This window comes from Atractosteus spatula, chromosome 13, assembly GCF_055471065.1.
Source record: "Atractosteus spatula isolate fAtrSpa1 chromosome 13, fAtrSpa1.hap1, whole genome shotgun sequence".
Classification (NCBI taxonomy): domain Eukaryota; kingdom Metazoa; phylum Chordata; class Actinopteri; order Semionotiformes; family Lepisosteidae; genus Atractosteus; species Atractosteus spatula.
The window spans coordinates 40521409-40537465 of NC_142718.1; the positions used below are offsets into that span (position 1 = coordinate 40521409).

General features: G+C 39.4%; 1 protein-coding gene across 1 annotated transcript in view; it reads left to right on the forward strand.

Moving 5' to 3' along the window:
* Positions 1–16057, forward strand: part of mgat5 (alpha-1,6-mannosylglycoprotein 6-beta-N-acetylglucosaminyltransferase) — a 103190-nt gene that overhangs the window by 73053 nt on the left and 14080 nt on the right. Inside the window, exon 11 of the mRNA XM_088930244.1 lies at positions 4804–4937. Coding sequence (XP_088786370.1) covers positions 4804–4937 — 134 coding nt within the window. The remainder of the gene's footprint in view (positions 1–4803; positions 4938–16057) is intronic.

Here is a 16057-nt window from a genome sequence, read left to right on the forward strand (position 1 = left end):
ATGCGCACTACGGTTTACAGGACATAAATAAGTCACTGACTGACCATTTGGCAACATGATTGAAGTTTGGTTGGAGCATACTGTATGACCCCCGCTGATGTGCAGGGACGGGGTGGTGCAGGGCACAGCTCAGCCTCTCGGGGATTGAGTGCAGGCTTGTCTGAACTTAAACCGGCATCAATCCAGACTTCACAAAGAAAGAAAACAAAACGCTGTCTCCCGCCTCTGTCGCTAAATCTCCTCTGGACAGTCTGGCAGATGTGAAAAAGAGGGTAATTGAATACAGCCAAGGAGAGAGACCATCTCTTCAGGCTTTGCAGTGATGAGTCCAGAGGAGACTCTGAAGTACAGTGCAACGTTCAGAGGCTCATCCAACAGAAAAAATATCTTTCCTAAGCTTAACAGACAGGGACTCTTTTAAAAGAATAATTGAGATTTTCCCCTTCATCTTCCATAGTAAATTTAATATCCTTTGATTTACTGTACAAAGTATGCAGGATCTGTTCAAATTAACCGTTTGTCATGTGTTGAACAGGAGGTCAGAGCCTGAATTAAGTCTCCTTTCACTGCTGGAGGCTTATTAGTTTTTTCTTTCTTTAACCACATTGCTAATATTCCTAAGGAAGAAATAAAAGTTTATTTCCCCTTAGATCACTGTAGAGAAATGAAGAGAGCCGGTTTGTGTAGCTTGTGCTTTTGCCACCTCTGAAGAAAAAGCTAATAAATTCTGATGCCAAGAGGGTATAATAGCAACAGACAGTGCAGGGGGGTAGGCTCAGAGAGGCAATCTTAATCCCAGTTAATAATAACATTAATCATCGTCATATGGACGTTTTTCTCAGGGATATTTGTTCTATTTCTAACTTAAAATTATGTATATGTACTGTAATAGCTGACAAAAAACTAATAATGGTTTGTACCTCAGAACTCCAAATATTGCGTTTTGTGAATTCACTTCAGTTTCCTTTATCCCCAGAACACTTTGTGGAAGAGCTACATATTTCCTGTTCAAATGTCCTAAAAATGGAAGTGCTTTTTTCTGTTTTTACTTTCACTGTGCAGTATGTTAATATTTTTAGTAAAATGTTCCTTGAGTCCAAGCTCCAGTCCGAAGGCGCCGCTGTCTGGAATTGAATCCAGGACATGAGCTGTGAGGCGACAGCACTGACTGCTGCTGGCCTCCTGTTTGTATTGCTTTTTAATATGTCTGCTGTGACTGTGTATGTTTTGTAGCTGTAATCCTGTATCAACATTACTGGATTTTTTCAGCTGTCGTATAGTAACTCTTTTGAAAGTTGTTTTCCATTTTGCAGGGTTGCTTCAGTATCTGAAAATTGCTGTTTTCTGTAGATCCTTAGCAGCGAGGGAAATGAAGTGCTGGCTGTTTTGCGAGTGTGCATGCGTGTTTTTATCTTCGTGAGAGAGATGCTTCTGAAGGGTTTCTAATTTTGGGAATGTTTTCAGATCCAAGGGACTTATCTTGCGTTGTTAGAAGGCAGGTTGCAGAGCGCCATGGATGAAACTAGAGGTGTGAAAAAAGGCAACTGAAATCAAAAATGAGAAAATCAGAACGTGAGGCTAAACTTTCTGCAGGTTAAACTTTTCAGTGAGTTAGAATAATTGTAAAGTTCATTCTCAGGAAGATATTAGTCGTGCAAAACAGCCATTTCTATGTACGTTTTTAGAAGATGTACTTTTATGTGTTATATTAACAGTTTTTTAACTAGCACCAACTCTGCCATCTGTTGCTTCAGACCTCTTAACTGACAGAATCTGAGAGTTTTAGATCATTAAATGTTATTGTAACCATTCACACTTCGGTTTGAGTTTTACTTTTAGAAGTGAATGTAATGGGTTTACAAACTTTAGGGAAATTGTTAAAAGTTCATTGAACTTTCCTGACTGTGCCATTAAAATTAATTTTGTAGCCTTAGGCTTTTAAAGCACGAGCCAGCAGCAAAGTGAGCTCTGTGGCCTTTCATGTTTGAAATTAATGCAGAGATGCAGGGATATCACCACAAATTAAAACGCATTAATATGTGAAATAATTATTGTTTACTGAACAGGTGTTGTTACTTAAGTATCACAGGGCAGCTTTGAACTGAGATGAGACTCACCTGAAATTATTTTTTTTTAAATTTTGTACTATTTTTGCATTTCATAAACCAAAGTACTGTACATGCTCAGAGGCACCCCAGTAATATTTTCATGTTGATTCACCAACATCATTCAGACAATTGGAGCCTTCATCGGTGTTCATTGTTTTATACACCTTGCTCAAGTAAGTAAACTGGAGTCTGGATTGCATCTAGGATTACTGCTCTTTTTCCTGCTGGCGGAAATGTCACCAGAGAATGTGCTGTTGGGCTCCAGTCATTAACACGTTGCCCTGATTCACACAGACTCTTAGCCAAGAGCCGTTGAAGAGCTTTTCAGACTGACCGTGGGGAGGGGAAGATAAGGTTTTGATGAAGGGCTTGTTGTGCGCCCTCCTCACATGACCTCTCGCAGGTCTTTCATGTTGCCTGTTCACTCAGTAGTTTATCATTAGCCATCAGCTCTTAGCTTGCCATCCTCCTTCAAAACCAGTATAGGGAAGCACACCTGTTTGCCATTTTATTCATTATCCACAAGTATTGTTATTCACAATTGTGTGTGAACTGTTATTTTTTGCATTAGCATTTGCGTATTACCCTGACTCTGGTTCTATACCCTGACTGACCTCAGGTGTAAATGGAGTCTTACCTGTCCATCCAGAGGAGCTCAGGGTGTTTAAACTGGCATTCAAGACGCAGCTGTCAGTCTCTGTCTTTGTCTGTAACACGTGCTGTAACACGGCTTGGCTTGGTTTTAAAGAACCGATAAGAGTGAATTCCCTGACAAAACTGCCATTTGGGTTACTTTTTTGTATGATTTTTCTAAAATATTTTTTTCCTTGTGCAAGAGAAGACAATAGTTTTGCTCTTTATTTTTGCATATGCCTTAATTTTTATAATTGGTGAGACCCCACCCAGACATATTGCTAGGCAGTTTAGTCACGAGTCTGTGCCATATTATTTAAGTGTCTTTTTTCCCCACAAAGACCAGAAAGTAACTTTTCTATTTTCTGTGCTTTTTAGAAAGCTCTTAGGCTGGTGAGAGCTGATTTGGCCTTTATTGTAGCCCAGTGCATCAGTTCTTTACCTGTGGAATCAGGTGTCTTTGTCCCTCATTGTTTTTATAACTGTACTGCCACGCTGGCAGAAGAAAGAAAAAACTCATTGACTTACCGGATCCCTTTTTAATGACGACAGCAGCTAAGGGATAAACAAGCACTGAGGAATTTAATTAAGTCTGTTTTTTTTAGTGAAGGGGCGTCCCTCTTCTTTTAGAAAAAAAAGTAGTGCAAATGATACTTCAGAGTAAATGGCTTTATTTGCTTTTGCAGCCTCATCAGTGCTATTATGTACTGTATATTCTTTGTTTTGTTTACTTTAACTTTAATGACGTGATGAAACTTCATACATTGGTATATGTCTCAAGCAGTGTTTATATTATTTTTATGTAATGTCCTAGACTAAGAACAGCAAGTGCAAGTGAACTGTTGTAACATTGCACACTCTCAAATTCAAATACATGAAATGAACCTATTCTTAGGTAAGTACAGTAACAAACCCAAATGTAGAATATTTTATTAAGTCCATAGTATTTTGAAGCTTCTAAGTCTTTCAATCAGCCCTTTCAGCATTTTTCTTGCTGTGCAGTACATGGGAAGATAATCCAGATGCTACTGTAACTGCACATTCCAGATTTTCTCTTTTACATCGTCTTCCTTGAAGCCTCAAGAACTTTTATGTGCTGTATAACCTATAGTACCTTTATACGGATTCTGCTCCTGATTGCTGTTGTTTTAGCCCGAAAAAACATATAACCTGTTCCACTTGCAGCAAGTCTCATTTTGTGTTCCAGTGAGCAGCGACAGGGTCCTCACTTTGCCAATTTTGGACATTATAGAGTTGTTGTTTTTTTAATCTGGAGAGGCTTCTGCCAAAGGGGATTATACAGTACCTTGTTTGTTATAATTCGGTGGAAAGTCTTGTTGTACTGGTGATTGCATTTAAATCTGTCAGAGCTGTTTATCGTTTATGCTTGAAAATCTCTCCTTTCTCTGCACCCTCCTGTGCACATATGCTCATCTTTGATGGCTTTTTTCGTGCACCCTGTTCCGAACTCGGATTTAGACAAGTCATAGATGGAACAATCCAGATGGGAGCCCGGGATAACTTTGCACAGGAGTGACTTTTTTTTTTCTTTATGGACGTCAAACTCATAATGTTGCCAAAATAGCAGCTGGGTACGAAAAAGCTTTCAACCCATAAACAATAAGCTTGATTTAGATAGAGTGGCATTGGGTGCCAGTGCCTTTAAGACATCATAATTCCTGTTGATCTCCCAGAATAAAATTTCGGGTTGCCAGTGAAGAGCTAAAAAATTAGATCAATTTTAATAGGCCTGTGGTAGGTTTTATGTGTTATTGAATTTGCTTAGAAAATGCAGAAATCTGCTTTTGTCTCGGGCTTTGTTTAGAGGCAGATGGCATTCCGGCAAAGCAGAGCCAAGAAAGAGCTGCCCATTGAATGTTTTGGCCTGGGGTTCCCTCAGTGGCGATCCAGAATTTGGCAAGGAAAAAATGGAATGGATTCTGTTACAAGCTGTGTCACACATTCACAGCTTTTCAAAGAGTTCTGTGAACCACAATAGATGATTAAAAACCGTCTACTGTATCATGTCATGCTAAGCATTTACTTCTCCTTTTTTCCCCAGCGCACACACCCGATAACAGCTTTCTTGGGTTTGTTGTGGAGCAGCATCTTAACGCCAGTGATATCAAGCATATTGATGACATCAAAAGACAGAACCAGTCTCTTGTGTATGGAAAAGTAGATAACTTCTGGAAAGTAAGTGCATTTCTCTTTGACCTTGTGAAGTGTACGAGCAGTGAAGTTACCTTTGTGCATTTTATGTGTAGAATTGCCAAACCGGAGTTTTATCATTTTAGCCTCTGTATCATGCCTCTGTCCTCTGTCACGCGGGGACAGTCCAGCTCTTTTCTTATCAGAGGAATCACTGTAATAATTATTCTCATGATGTTCTGCAATAGTTAACAAATTGTTAATGAAAATTGGGGGGGGGGGGGGGGGGGAAAGCAAAGAAAAATTATTTTGCAAGCAATAATAATGTCTGTTTAAGATGATCAAAGTTTATATAAATTTGCTCAGCTGCTGGGCAATCATTTTTGTACATTTTCTGCGTGTACAGCCGACCACTGTCATAGTCCCTTGGGATTCAAGAATGTGCTGCTCAATTTCAACACCTTAGAAGGACTGTATCCATCTTGCTGTGGATCCCACTCAAATACTTCCTTTAATTAATAGTGTAAGACAATCGACAACAGGTCTCTGTTGCAAGGATGAGGTGAAGAAATTAGTTAAATTTTTTTCCCAGAATTAAGGTACAGTGATTTTATCACTTTATTTCACACTCTTGAGGAAAGGTTTTTTTTTAATTATAATTCTAGCAGTTTTCTGCTAAAAATTCAGTGACAGCTTTGGTCCTTGCTTTTGAAGTTTAGCAACGAAAGGCTTCAAGGTGATTAGGGTGAAATGGCTCTTCTTATATTTTTAATTTCACTGCTCTTGTGGAGGTGGAAGGTCTGGTGTAATTCAAGAGATAAGGGTACTAAGTCATAGAGTCGCCCTAGAGGAAAACTTCTAATTACAAGGATATTTGCATCAAAATATAATATTGCCACAATGCTGAGTCATGCATGTATTGATCACCATGAAGATATCAGTGAAGTGGAGGCACAGAAGTTACAAAGATCTTCATCGGTTCAGCTAACAGGTTTCTGCATCATACAAACCCTTGTTTTCAAAGTGTGATACATGTTCATTCTGATACAGTGAAAGATCCTAGCTGCTATCTAGCCTTTGTATTTAAAAAGTGAAGCTGTATTTTGTCGTTTGCTCTAAGCACTGTGGAATTAATTCTGTACAAGACAAATATTCGAATAGACTGATAAGCTGTCAGTATGCAGCATATGCATAACAATAAAACAATTCTTGAATGAATCTGAATCAAAACATTGATGTAATGAGTGTCATAGGATTGTTTTCTTCGGGGGCTCAGTGCTTCCTGTCTGCTTAGGTGTATTATCTGCAGGAAACTGAATTGGGTTTAAGGTAAGTTTGGAGATAGTTGACCTTGTACTTTGACTTGATTAAGCTGTTATTGGATTTAAGGAATGCCTTTTACAAGGTGCCTGAGCTCCTCCCGTGATTTTGCTGAGGTGAAATACATGATTAACTAACCCTGTCCCTGGAAAGATTATCAGAATTTTCTAATATAAAGAAAGAGACAGATTTATGTGCTGTGGGATGTAGACTTAACATTTTCATGAAGGATGTCCTCAGAGCTTTTCCAGCTTCTGTTTTCCATTCCTTCTGAAGATTAAAGCTCTCAGGCAGATTGTGTTCAAGGTTCAGGAAGCCTGCATGTAAAATTCATTCAAATCATTGCATTCCCTATAGTGATGTGCTAAAATGCTTTGAAAACTGTGCCCTTACAAGTTATGTTTCAGGAGATGCTTTTTTTAGAATTTTTTAGACTTGCATTTGTAGTTAAAGTTAAACAGCAAGTAGCAGAGTCCAGGAACCTCTGCAGTTAGGCATATACTGTACATTCCCATGCATTGATCCAACTTTCCATTACATTTCCATTGTTATCGTCTGGCAGCATTTTAAGAATAAATACAAAGTCAAGGGCTCTGTGTTTCCTAGATCTTTGAAAGCTGTCCTCGCACAGACCCTTAAAAACACAGTTCAGTTCCTTGACCAATGGAATATGTGTGTTTAAAATGCACGTTTGAGGACAATAAATGGCAGCATTACTAACCTGAAGGATTGTTTTTCACTTTCTTGTCCGTTTTGTTGAGTCATCTCATTAGGTTATTTTATTCTATTTCTGTGATCCAAAATTGAAGCTGGTTTAAACTGAAGGAGAATGGGTGATATTTTGAAATGAGGACATCAACATCTATACTTTTTTCAAACCTCCTTGAGGTGAGAAAATCCTTCCTGTATGTAAGCTTGGTTTAATCAGCATTTTTCACTATCACCACTATGATTTCTGAAGGGAGATTTGGGAACAGTTTAGATTTAGACTCATGACCTGGGTGGACTGATGCAGAGCTTATTTTGATGGCACATTCAAGCAGCAAATTGTGAGCTAACAATGGACTCATGGCCGCAGTCCTCTGACTCCATCAGTGCAGGATTCGTGAAAGGGGCAAGAGAGGAGCTCTGCAGCTTGTCTGTGTAATGTGTGTACAGTACAGTAGCTCTGCTCAGCTCCTGCTGGGATACGATCACGGTCACTCGCAGGTTTAGAGCATATATAGAGCCACTCCTTCCTCTGCAGTAGCAGAAGTCTACAGTACCTGGGTTTCAAGGGGGTGGTGCCAGTTCTGTATCGTGCTCACTCCATTTTAGCCCTGTTCCATATGCAAAACCTGGCAAATGGATTTTCTTATGTCAAGGTTTTGGAGGCCATGCATGCATTTTGGTGATAATCCTTACCAATAACAGTGCTGAAGCATGTGGAAGTGCTTCGTGAGTTATCAGATTCCATTTTAACGGGCAGTTGAGATAACAGAACGAAGAGAGAGGAGATTCATTGTCCTAATAGGGAGCTGTTGCTGGCCTGAGGAGTGTGATGCAATAAAGTGAAACCCTTCTCACTGCAGATGCATTTCACATCACAGAGTATTAGGCTGAAGGGAGACTGCTTAGAACATTATTTAATCCAGTGACAACAGTGTGCAATATAAAATAGTGCAGAATAAAGGTTTTAAAAAAAAGGGCTGTGGTTTTGTTATCTCGGGACATTTCACCACTGAGTTCTTCAGATCCGTGCTCCTGAAGAATGACATTGACAGGACATGGAGACTAACGACAGTGGCTCGCACCATCAAATCTCATGTTTAAAACATGGCTGAAGCTTTAGCTTAACATGGGTCAAGCATTGGTCTGTCGGACATTGCAGCTTTCATCTGATTTACAGCACTGTCAACACTTATCATAACGGCACCATCTAGGGACACTAATCAACAAAAGAAGATTAATTTACCTCATGAGCGACATTCAGTCTAATTATGGGATTGTATCTGCAAATAAATGGACCATCTGTCTTCTTTTTGTTTGGCCTAGATGTTCAGGCACAACGTTAAAATGATTTTTTTTTTCATATAATCAGCAGAATTTGAGTTTCAGTTTTACAGGCTGAAGGATTGTGACCTGCTAAAATAACCAGTTTTATAATGACCTATAGCTGGATTAGAGAGACCTACATTATTATTAGTTATTGTACGGTAGAACTGCTATCTTATTGAGTATAAACTATATTAATTTTTAGAAATCATAAAATTTTTGGTTTTATCTGCTAAAATTACATGGAAAAAATATACAAAGAGAACAAAGTAGACTTTCAGGGAGATGTTACTAATTTTCTAAAATGACAAAAAATGGTTTAAAAATAAGAGTTCTGTCCACACCTGTCTTGATTCCATCATATGTTCTCGTGTGGATAAGGAGCTGAAGTCCCATCTTAATTCTTTCAGCTGCCATTGTTTCAATATGAAGGATGAATGCAGTTCTTTTTGTTAAACATGATTTCTCAGATGAGGTGTTCTTCTAAACCTGTCATAGAGAACACCTCTCATGAGGCAACAGGCTTACAGTGCACTTCAGAAATCCAGTCCATCCAGATCTGCTCTTTCCTATAAAACAGAATGACAAAGCTCATCTTGTGGAATTATGGTCAAGCAGCTTAAGATCTTAAGTATCTTAACTGGCGTCATATTGTACCGGTAAGATCACATATTAGAAGCTTTTAGGTTAAATGAATCAACTTGCTTGTCTTATAATGTCTGCAACACAGGCAGTGAATAAAGGTATTGGTAAATGAGTGAAGAGATGCTGCCTTTGTTGGATAGTTCAAGGTTAATTATTATACAGCTTGTTCTTTTTCCACGGTTTAGAGTTTCTCACTGTAGCCTTTAAGGATCTGACAGCAATGTGTGCGTAACAGTGCATTTCGCAGGTTGGATGAGGTCCTCTTATTCATTCAGTAGCCTGCAAACATGAAAACTGTGCCACGCTGTACATCAGCTGCTCGCTGCAGGGAATTATGAAAGGGAGGCCCAGCAGAGAGTTTTGCCTTGCTGGTCTGGTGCCTTTTGATCATTCAAAATAAGAATAGCCTGTGATGGAAAAAAGTGTGGTAGGAGATCAGGCTTATCCTGGAAATATATTTTATTATTCATTGAGGTCCCATTTAGGAGACCCTCCACATCCGGCTGAAATAAGAATAGGAGCATTGGCAGTTCCTTTCATCTTTTAAAAGAAACCTCTGTATGAGGGTTTGTAGTGATACTAATATTTGTGTATTATGATATACATAGTTTCTGTAGGTGGGTAGGGAGGAAGATAATATGGGCCGCTACAGTCTGCCACCTGACTTAAGTAAAAGGCAAGTCTTTATTGGTTTGTATATGTGCAGCTCTTAGTTCTGGGTTTGGTGTTGTTCCTGCTAATTTCACCCCCTGGCTGCTTTCATTTCCATTGAGAGAAGAGAGGATAAGAAACGTACAGGCCTGAGTGCCGGGTCTCAGTTAGTCCCCAATGTGAACATACAAGAGCACCTGGTCCACGTTGAGGGGCATCGTCACGCACAGAAGGACAGATTTCCTGCGTGAGCAGCGCCGCTGGAGGAAGGAGGCAGCCAGGATGCCACACGGGCCTTTCCACGTTCCAGTTTCCATGGCGACGATACTGTGCGCCAAACTGGGCTGACCAGACGAAGATGAGAACAGGCTGTGTTTTCGGATGCAGGCAGCCGGCTGGATGTGTTTGTGTGCGAGACCAGGAGAAAAGTCTCTTACCCTGTGATCACTGCAAGCTTTTCTGTCACACAGGCTGCCCTTTGAGATGGTAATTTGTGTTGCTGGCCGACAAGTGAGCTATTTTCAAAACCGCGGCTGTGTGATCTGTGCAGAGACCAGGTTAATAATCCTTGCTGGCAAGACATGACTGTGTTGGGGCATTAACCGTCAGCTGTAATTTTTTTAATCCAGCTCTAGCTCTGACAGCACTGGCAGTGTTCAACATGTTTTGTGCATAGAGATTTTAATCATCAGTTGTCTGCTAGCAGATTGATGAGAAACACAAGCAATCGTGAATAGGAAGGGAAATGACATGCATCAGAGCAGACTGGTTAACAGTTTGCTTTTTTTAGTATTGAACCCCCCTCCCCCTAACCTAGTAACTCCCTAAGTTACTAGGTTACTTAAGAATGTTGTTTTTTAACAGAGTTGATGTTGCATTTGAATTTTGTTTCAGTGCTCTGTGCATTTTTAAGTGATCTGAGGTCGTATTTTACACCTCAGTACAAATGCTAAGAAGTGAACACGGTGACAGCGTGCACACAACCCTTCTGCCATGACCTCCCATGTTTTCTAAGCCAGTAGCTCTTTAAGGTTATTTAAAGGAAATTGTAAAATGGGGGGTTCTCATTGATTTCCGCCTCACACCCTTCAAACGTATTTGTTTTTTGTCATCGTCTCTTAGAAGGTGAATTTGCTGTTCGTTTTGCTAACTGTCACATTGCTTTGATTCTGGCCTGGGTAGGACAGGGCTCGTGTGTCACTTTGGGGCGAGGCCCCAGAATCTGCAGGCTCTGCCCTGCTGCGGTCCTCTGATGGTGTGCCAGTGACAGGTCTCTGTGGCACAGCAGTGTGAAGGTGTCCATTTCCACCCCAGGCAATTCCTGCTGTACAGCGTCACCTTATTTCCCACTGCCACTCGGGAGACAAGCGGCAGGTCATGTATTCATACTTGGGATTTTTAGGCTGTAGGAGTCAGTCTGCACTCCACACAGACACTATTTCTTGATGAGCCCTACCCAGGGGTCTTCTTCACTTGATCGTCTCTTGACAAAAACTCTTGGAGCTTGCACAGCTTAACAGTATATACTCTAGCTAGCTGTGATAGCTCGTTGTGATTTGAGAATGCCTTACTAACTTTCAGCAGTATTACTTACCCTTGAAGCCATTCTGTGAATCACTAAGGAGAGCACAGTTCTCATCTTACAGTGTGAGAATCCAGTCCAAATTTTTAAAGCAAAAGCTTCAGATACTGTAGGCATTGGTGTGGCACAGTCCCAATGAGTGAGTTCATCCACAAAGCCCAGTCTTATTGAATATGTTTCCTTAAAATATTCTGTTGTTTCACCCTAAATCCAGGAGTAATGTTTGGCACTGTCTCTTTGGTTCACTTCTTTGAATGTGCTGGGTTTCTTCAGAAATTTCACGGCAGTAGCTACTGCATGCCACCTTGTGTTTTCAGTCGGGACACTGCAGGTTCTGCCAGCGTTCATGGCTTGAAGCACTTGTCAAACTTTCCTTCTTTACATCTCCCTGTATTTCTTTCTCAGCATGCTGGAGGCCTTGTGTAACAGCAGTGGGCAGATTAATAAAGCTTAGGGTGCCTTGTCTCAAGAAGTATACAGTATCTTTTAGACTGTAGATCTAAGCCACTTGAATCTTGTTTTTTATTTGCACACACCTTGGCAGGTACATGTTAAGCCCCAGTACTTTCTGCCTCACTCATGAAGCCCTCCTGTAGGTTTTGCTCTTGTGAAGAAGAGCGTCTGTTTCTCCCTCTCGTACCTTATCTCTTACACTTGTCCTCTAAGAACACCTTCAGGGTGGTGTGTGTGGGTCTGAAGGTTTTTTTTTGTGTAACAGTCTGGATTTTCTTTTGTTCCACCATTAGCAAACGGATGCAGTTGCAGTGCTCTGTAAAAATTGAACAGTCTCTTCTGTGCGCCTATCTAGAGATCTTCATGTACGTACAGTACTTCTTTACCTTGTATGTACAGTAGCTTGCTAGTACAGTGTGTTTAAGGAAGAAAATCAGCTTCTCTGTTAGTTTTCCCTCTCCTCTGTTGACTCTACATACTGTATGCCTAAGGTATCAGAACAGATTAGCGATGACAGATCTCAGAATCTCCAGTAATTACGTGGCACAAACAAAACTTTATGTACATATTCTACAAGCTCAGTAGGCAATCCTTATATTTACATTATGTTGTGTCTTCACTATAGTATATGTATAAAGGAATTTGAGTACAACTATTTAAGCTATGGCACAATATTAGTGAAGTACAAATGCAGACTTCCTCTTACAGGGATACAAAAATAAATTGGAACATTAATTTTAACACTTCTGGGTGCTGTTAAACTCAAAACAATGACAAAGTAAGTCAAATGGCTGTCAGTTACAGTAATGTAGTACAGAAATATGTAAAATAGCACATGCAGGTGTGTCACAAATGTTTTCACTTTAATCTAACTGTGTGTAACATTAAAAATATTACTTACCCAGCATCCCAAACTCTATGGGAATTTGTATATTACGTTGTTCATTAGGACCTTCCTTGAAGCAGAAATCTGAATAAGGCACAGGAATTTGCATTATATTTTTCTGAAATTTTATAATAATTCCTTACACTTACATAGTGTTATTCTGGATTCTCCTCTCAAAGTGCTTTACAGGCAATGGGGATCCCCTCCACCACTACCGGTGTGCAGCCCCACCTGGATGACGCGACAGCAGCCATAGTGCACCAGTACACTCACCATAAGTCTATTTATAGTGGGGAGGAGAGGAGAGTGATGAAGCCAGTTCAGAGATGGGGATTATTAGGAGGCCATGATTGGGAAATGCCAGGGAAAAATTTGGCCAGGACACCCCTACTCTTTTTGAGAAACGCCTTGGGATATTTAATGACTACGAAGAGTCAGGACCTTAATTCTACATCTCATCCAAAGGATGGCACCGTATGTGGGCTACAGTGTAATGTCCTCGTGGTTAATGTAATTTCAGACTTCAGACTTTGATCTTTGACTTAACTTTTGAAAAAACATGACTTAAAAAAAGACTTTAAGACTTTAAAGAACCTGAGCACTTGATTGCATGTTGATTTCAAGAGCTAGTTGCATGTGCTGTGCTGCCCATACTTTTTAAGAAGCTTATGAAGGGTGAGGCTTATCCAAACAACAATTGTCTGTAAGACATCTCTGTGTTGAGAAATGAAGTCATAGTACTGTAGGTATTTGAATGACAACTTTTAGAAAGTTTTAAAGACTGGCTACTTTAAATCTGAAAATTTGCCTAAATGAAAACACCTAGTTGGTGTCTTCTGTAATGATAGTTGTACCAGAACTGTTGAAAACAGGGGCATTACATAGGAGTCTTTGTTACGGTTTGAGATATTTACTGGTGTTAAAACCACTTTTTTAAAAGTGTAACAGACTGTATCAACTGTAGTGATTGAATCTCACAGTACAAGGTTCTGTGCAGATGTTTTTTTGGGCAATCCCTTCCTACAGTATAGTCTGTGTTTCATTACAACTGCTGTTTGTTTTTCCATGACATGCTTTTCATTTTCAAAGATTTTAATAATTTGTTACTCTCTCATCTGTGTAAACTGTCATTTGGTTGCTCTTTTTCATCATGCAACTTTAATTTAAATTACACATGTTTTTTTTGGTATTGCAAGTTTCTGTGTCAATATTGCCCCACTGTGGGTTGGATGTTCTAGACATATTGTGGAACAGAGCCTTTTCAGAGGTGAGGTGTTGAATATTTAACATTCAACTGTGAACAAAGCTTACTCTTCTTAGTAATATATCAGTGCCTGTTGTGCCTTTTTTGGGGGGTTGGGATGTTTTACAGTAAATTGTGCCACAGAGAACTGATACTGATACTGGAAGGAAAAAACAAGAGGACAAGGGGATAAATTTTACAAAAATACTTATCTGTAGGATCAGAAAAAAAGTGAAATCCTTCAGATGTCAACAAAAATCATAGGTTTTATTAACCACGCATACTGTTTTTAACGCGAAGCTCTTTAGCTCTTCAGCTCTTCTTATTTTTCTGAGATCATTTTGTACAGTTTTATTTTGGAAAATTAATCCCTGCTCAAAATCTCTATTTCTCCAGTGAAAATGAGTCATGACTATACCTTGCCAGATTTTAAAACAATTTAGAGTTTAATTTTCTATGCACAAATAGATTACAAAATTTCTTTATTTTGACTGATAAACACGTTGTGCTTATTCCTGGATTCTTGTGTTGTCTGAATTCTTCTGAAAGATGTGTGGTACACAACAGCAAGTACACTTTTTTTCCCTAAAATGGTACAGAATGCAAAACCCTTCATTAAAATGTAAAACAACAGTGCCTCAATATATCTTTATCCAAATATTGAAAACCAGGCAACACTTAAAACGGATTATTCCCTTAATTTTTTAATATGATATCACATTAACTCTCTTGTGGTTTAAATTACTCCTGACAACTAACAAGAAATATAAGTTTCTATTATTTCATCTGAAGAAAACTGAAACTGTTTTGTTTCATATTGTAATTTCATAAACAATCTTTTAAAATGACAAAGTATCCTTCTTTTCTGTAATGTTCTTAAAGTTAATTAAATACAAAATGTAAAGCAAACAGCCCTGCTTCAGTTTACAGTTTACAACCCTTTAGCAGTATACAGTACAATGTAGCAAGGGCGATACTCCTTCATTTATTATTATTACTTATTCTACTTCTTGTTTTACATCTCTCTTTTTATGTATCTGTGCTGCAGGAAACTTTTTAATGGTGATAAACTGGTTATGGGTTTGTAAATATATCAATTATTTTATTTTCTAACACATGACAGATCCAATTCTCACACAATGAGCAGTGGCCTTTTGTTCAGCAGGTTATCTGTGGGTCGCTCAGATATTGTCATGTATTACATAATGTCAGGTCTGATAATGAGCCGTCTGTGGGCACTTTAAATAGATAGACATGGGTTCTGTGGGAAGCTAACCGGTAGGTTATCACGGGTATGAGGAAGTAGACAGCTGTGTAGAATGAGACTATGGTGGGGTCTTGTAAACCTGCCGTGCCAAGGTGCCAGTCTTTTGGTGCTGTATGTGTCACATCACGCCCTTTGGGTTTCTGATGGGCAGTGCAAGTAGGGTGCTTCAGAGGTGCTTTTTATGGGAGGTCTGGCTGTATACAGTACACTGTATTTCCAATACATTGATACATGGAAATACATGTTATAATCCCTTTAAAGTGTTTCCACTATCATGCATTATAAAGGAAGCATCTTTAGGTATTAGGGTGCTTTTTTGCATACAAGCAGTCACTATGAATTAAGGGAATTTGAATATTAATTAACTGAGTGTTTCACAATGGTAGGAAGTAGAATTACTAAACAGATTTCTAATTCCGCTTTTACATGTATAAAGGTAACGTTCTAGTCCATAGTCATATTGAAGTATTCTTATGTTTGAGTGAAAGTCAGCACTGTGATTAGTTTACTTTCTTTGCAGCAGATTGGGGTCAAAGTTTCAGATTTTACTGTGACTTAGACCTGCTGGATTCACAGCCTGTTCATGTTGGCCTGAGATATAGAAATCTTCTTAGGAGGCTTTTTACCATTCTTTGTTTTAATCGGTAAAGAACATGTGCTTGACCAAAAGGTTCATGTATTGTTAGGTTTGCATGTTTTAACAAGTTTATTTTAAAATGTTTTTGTTGATCATTGATCACTATTTGCAAATAAAGGGATGAGGGGATATTAGTTGAATGGATCACACCTGCTGCTTCCATACACAACCTCAGCCAGGGGTCGTACTGCCACACACACTCCTCAGCCCCTGGGACCCTGTGTATGTGTCCCACTGCCTGCCCAGCATGGCTGTAGCAGGAGATGCACCTGTTCCTCAGCTAACCAGTGACTCTGGAGGCAAACACTGCTGATAAAGGCATGTCCGTTTTGGGGAAGCCATTTCTAAATCAGATTGCAGTGCACAGTTTGTTATGGTTTGTGACGGCCTCTCCCTCTCACTGTAATGCCTTTCACTTTCGTAGCCCATCTCTTCACTGTGTCCTTG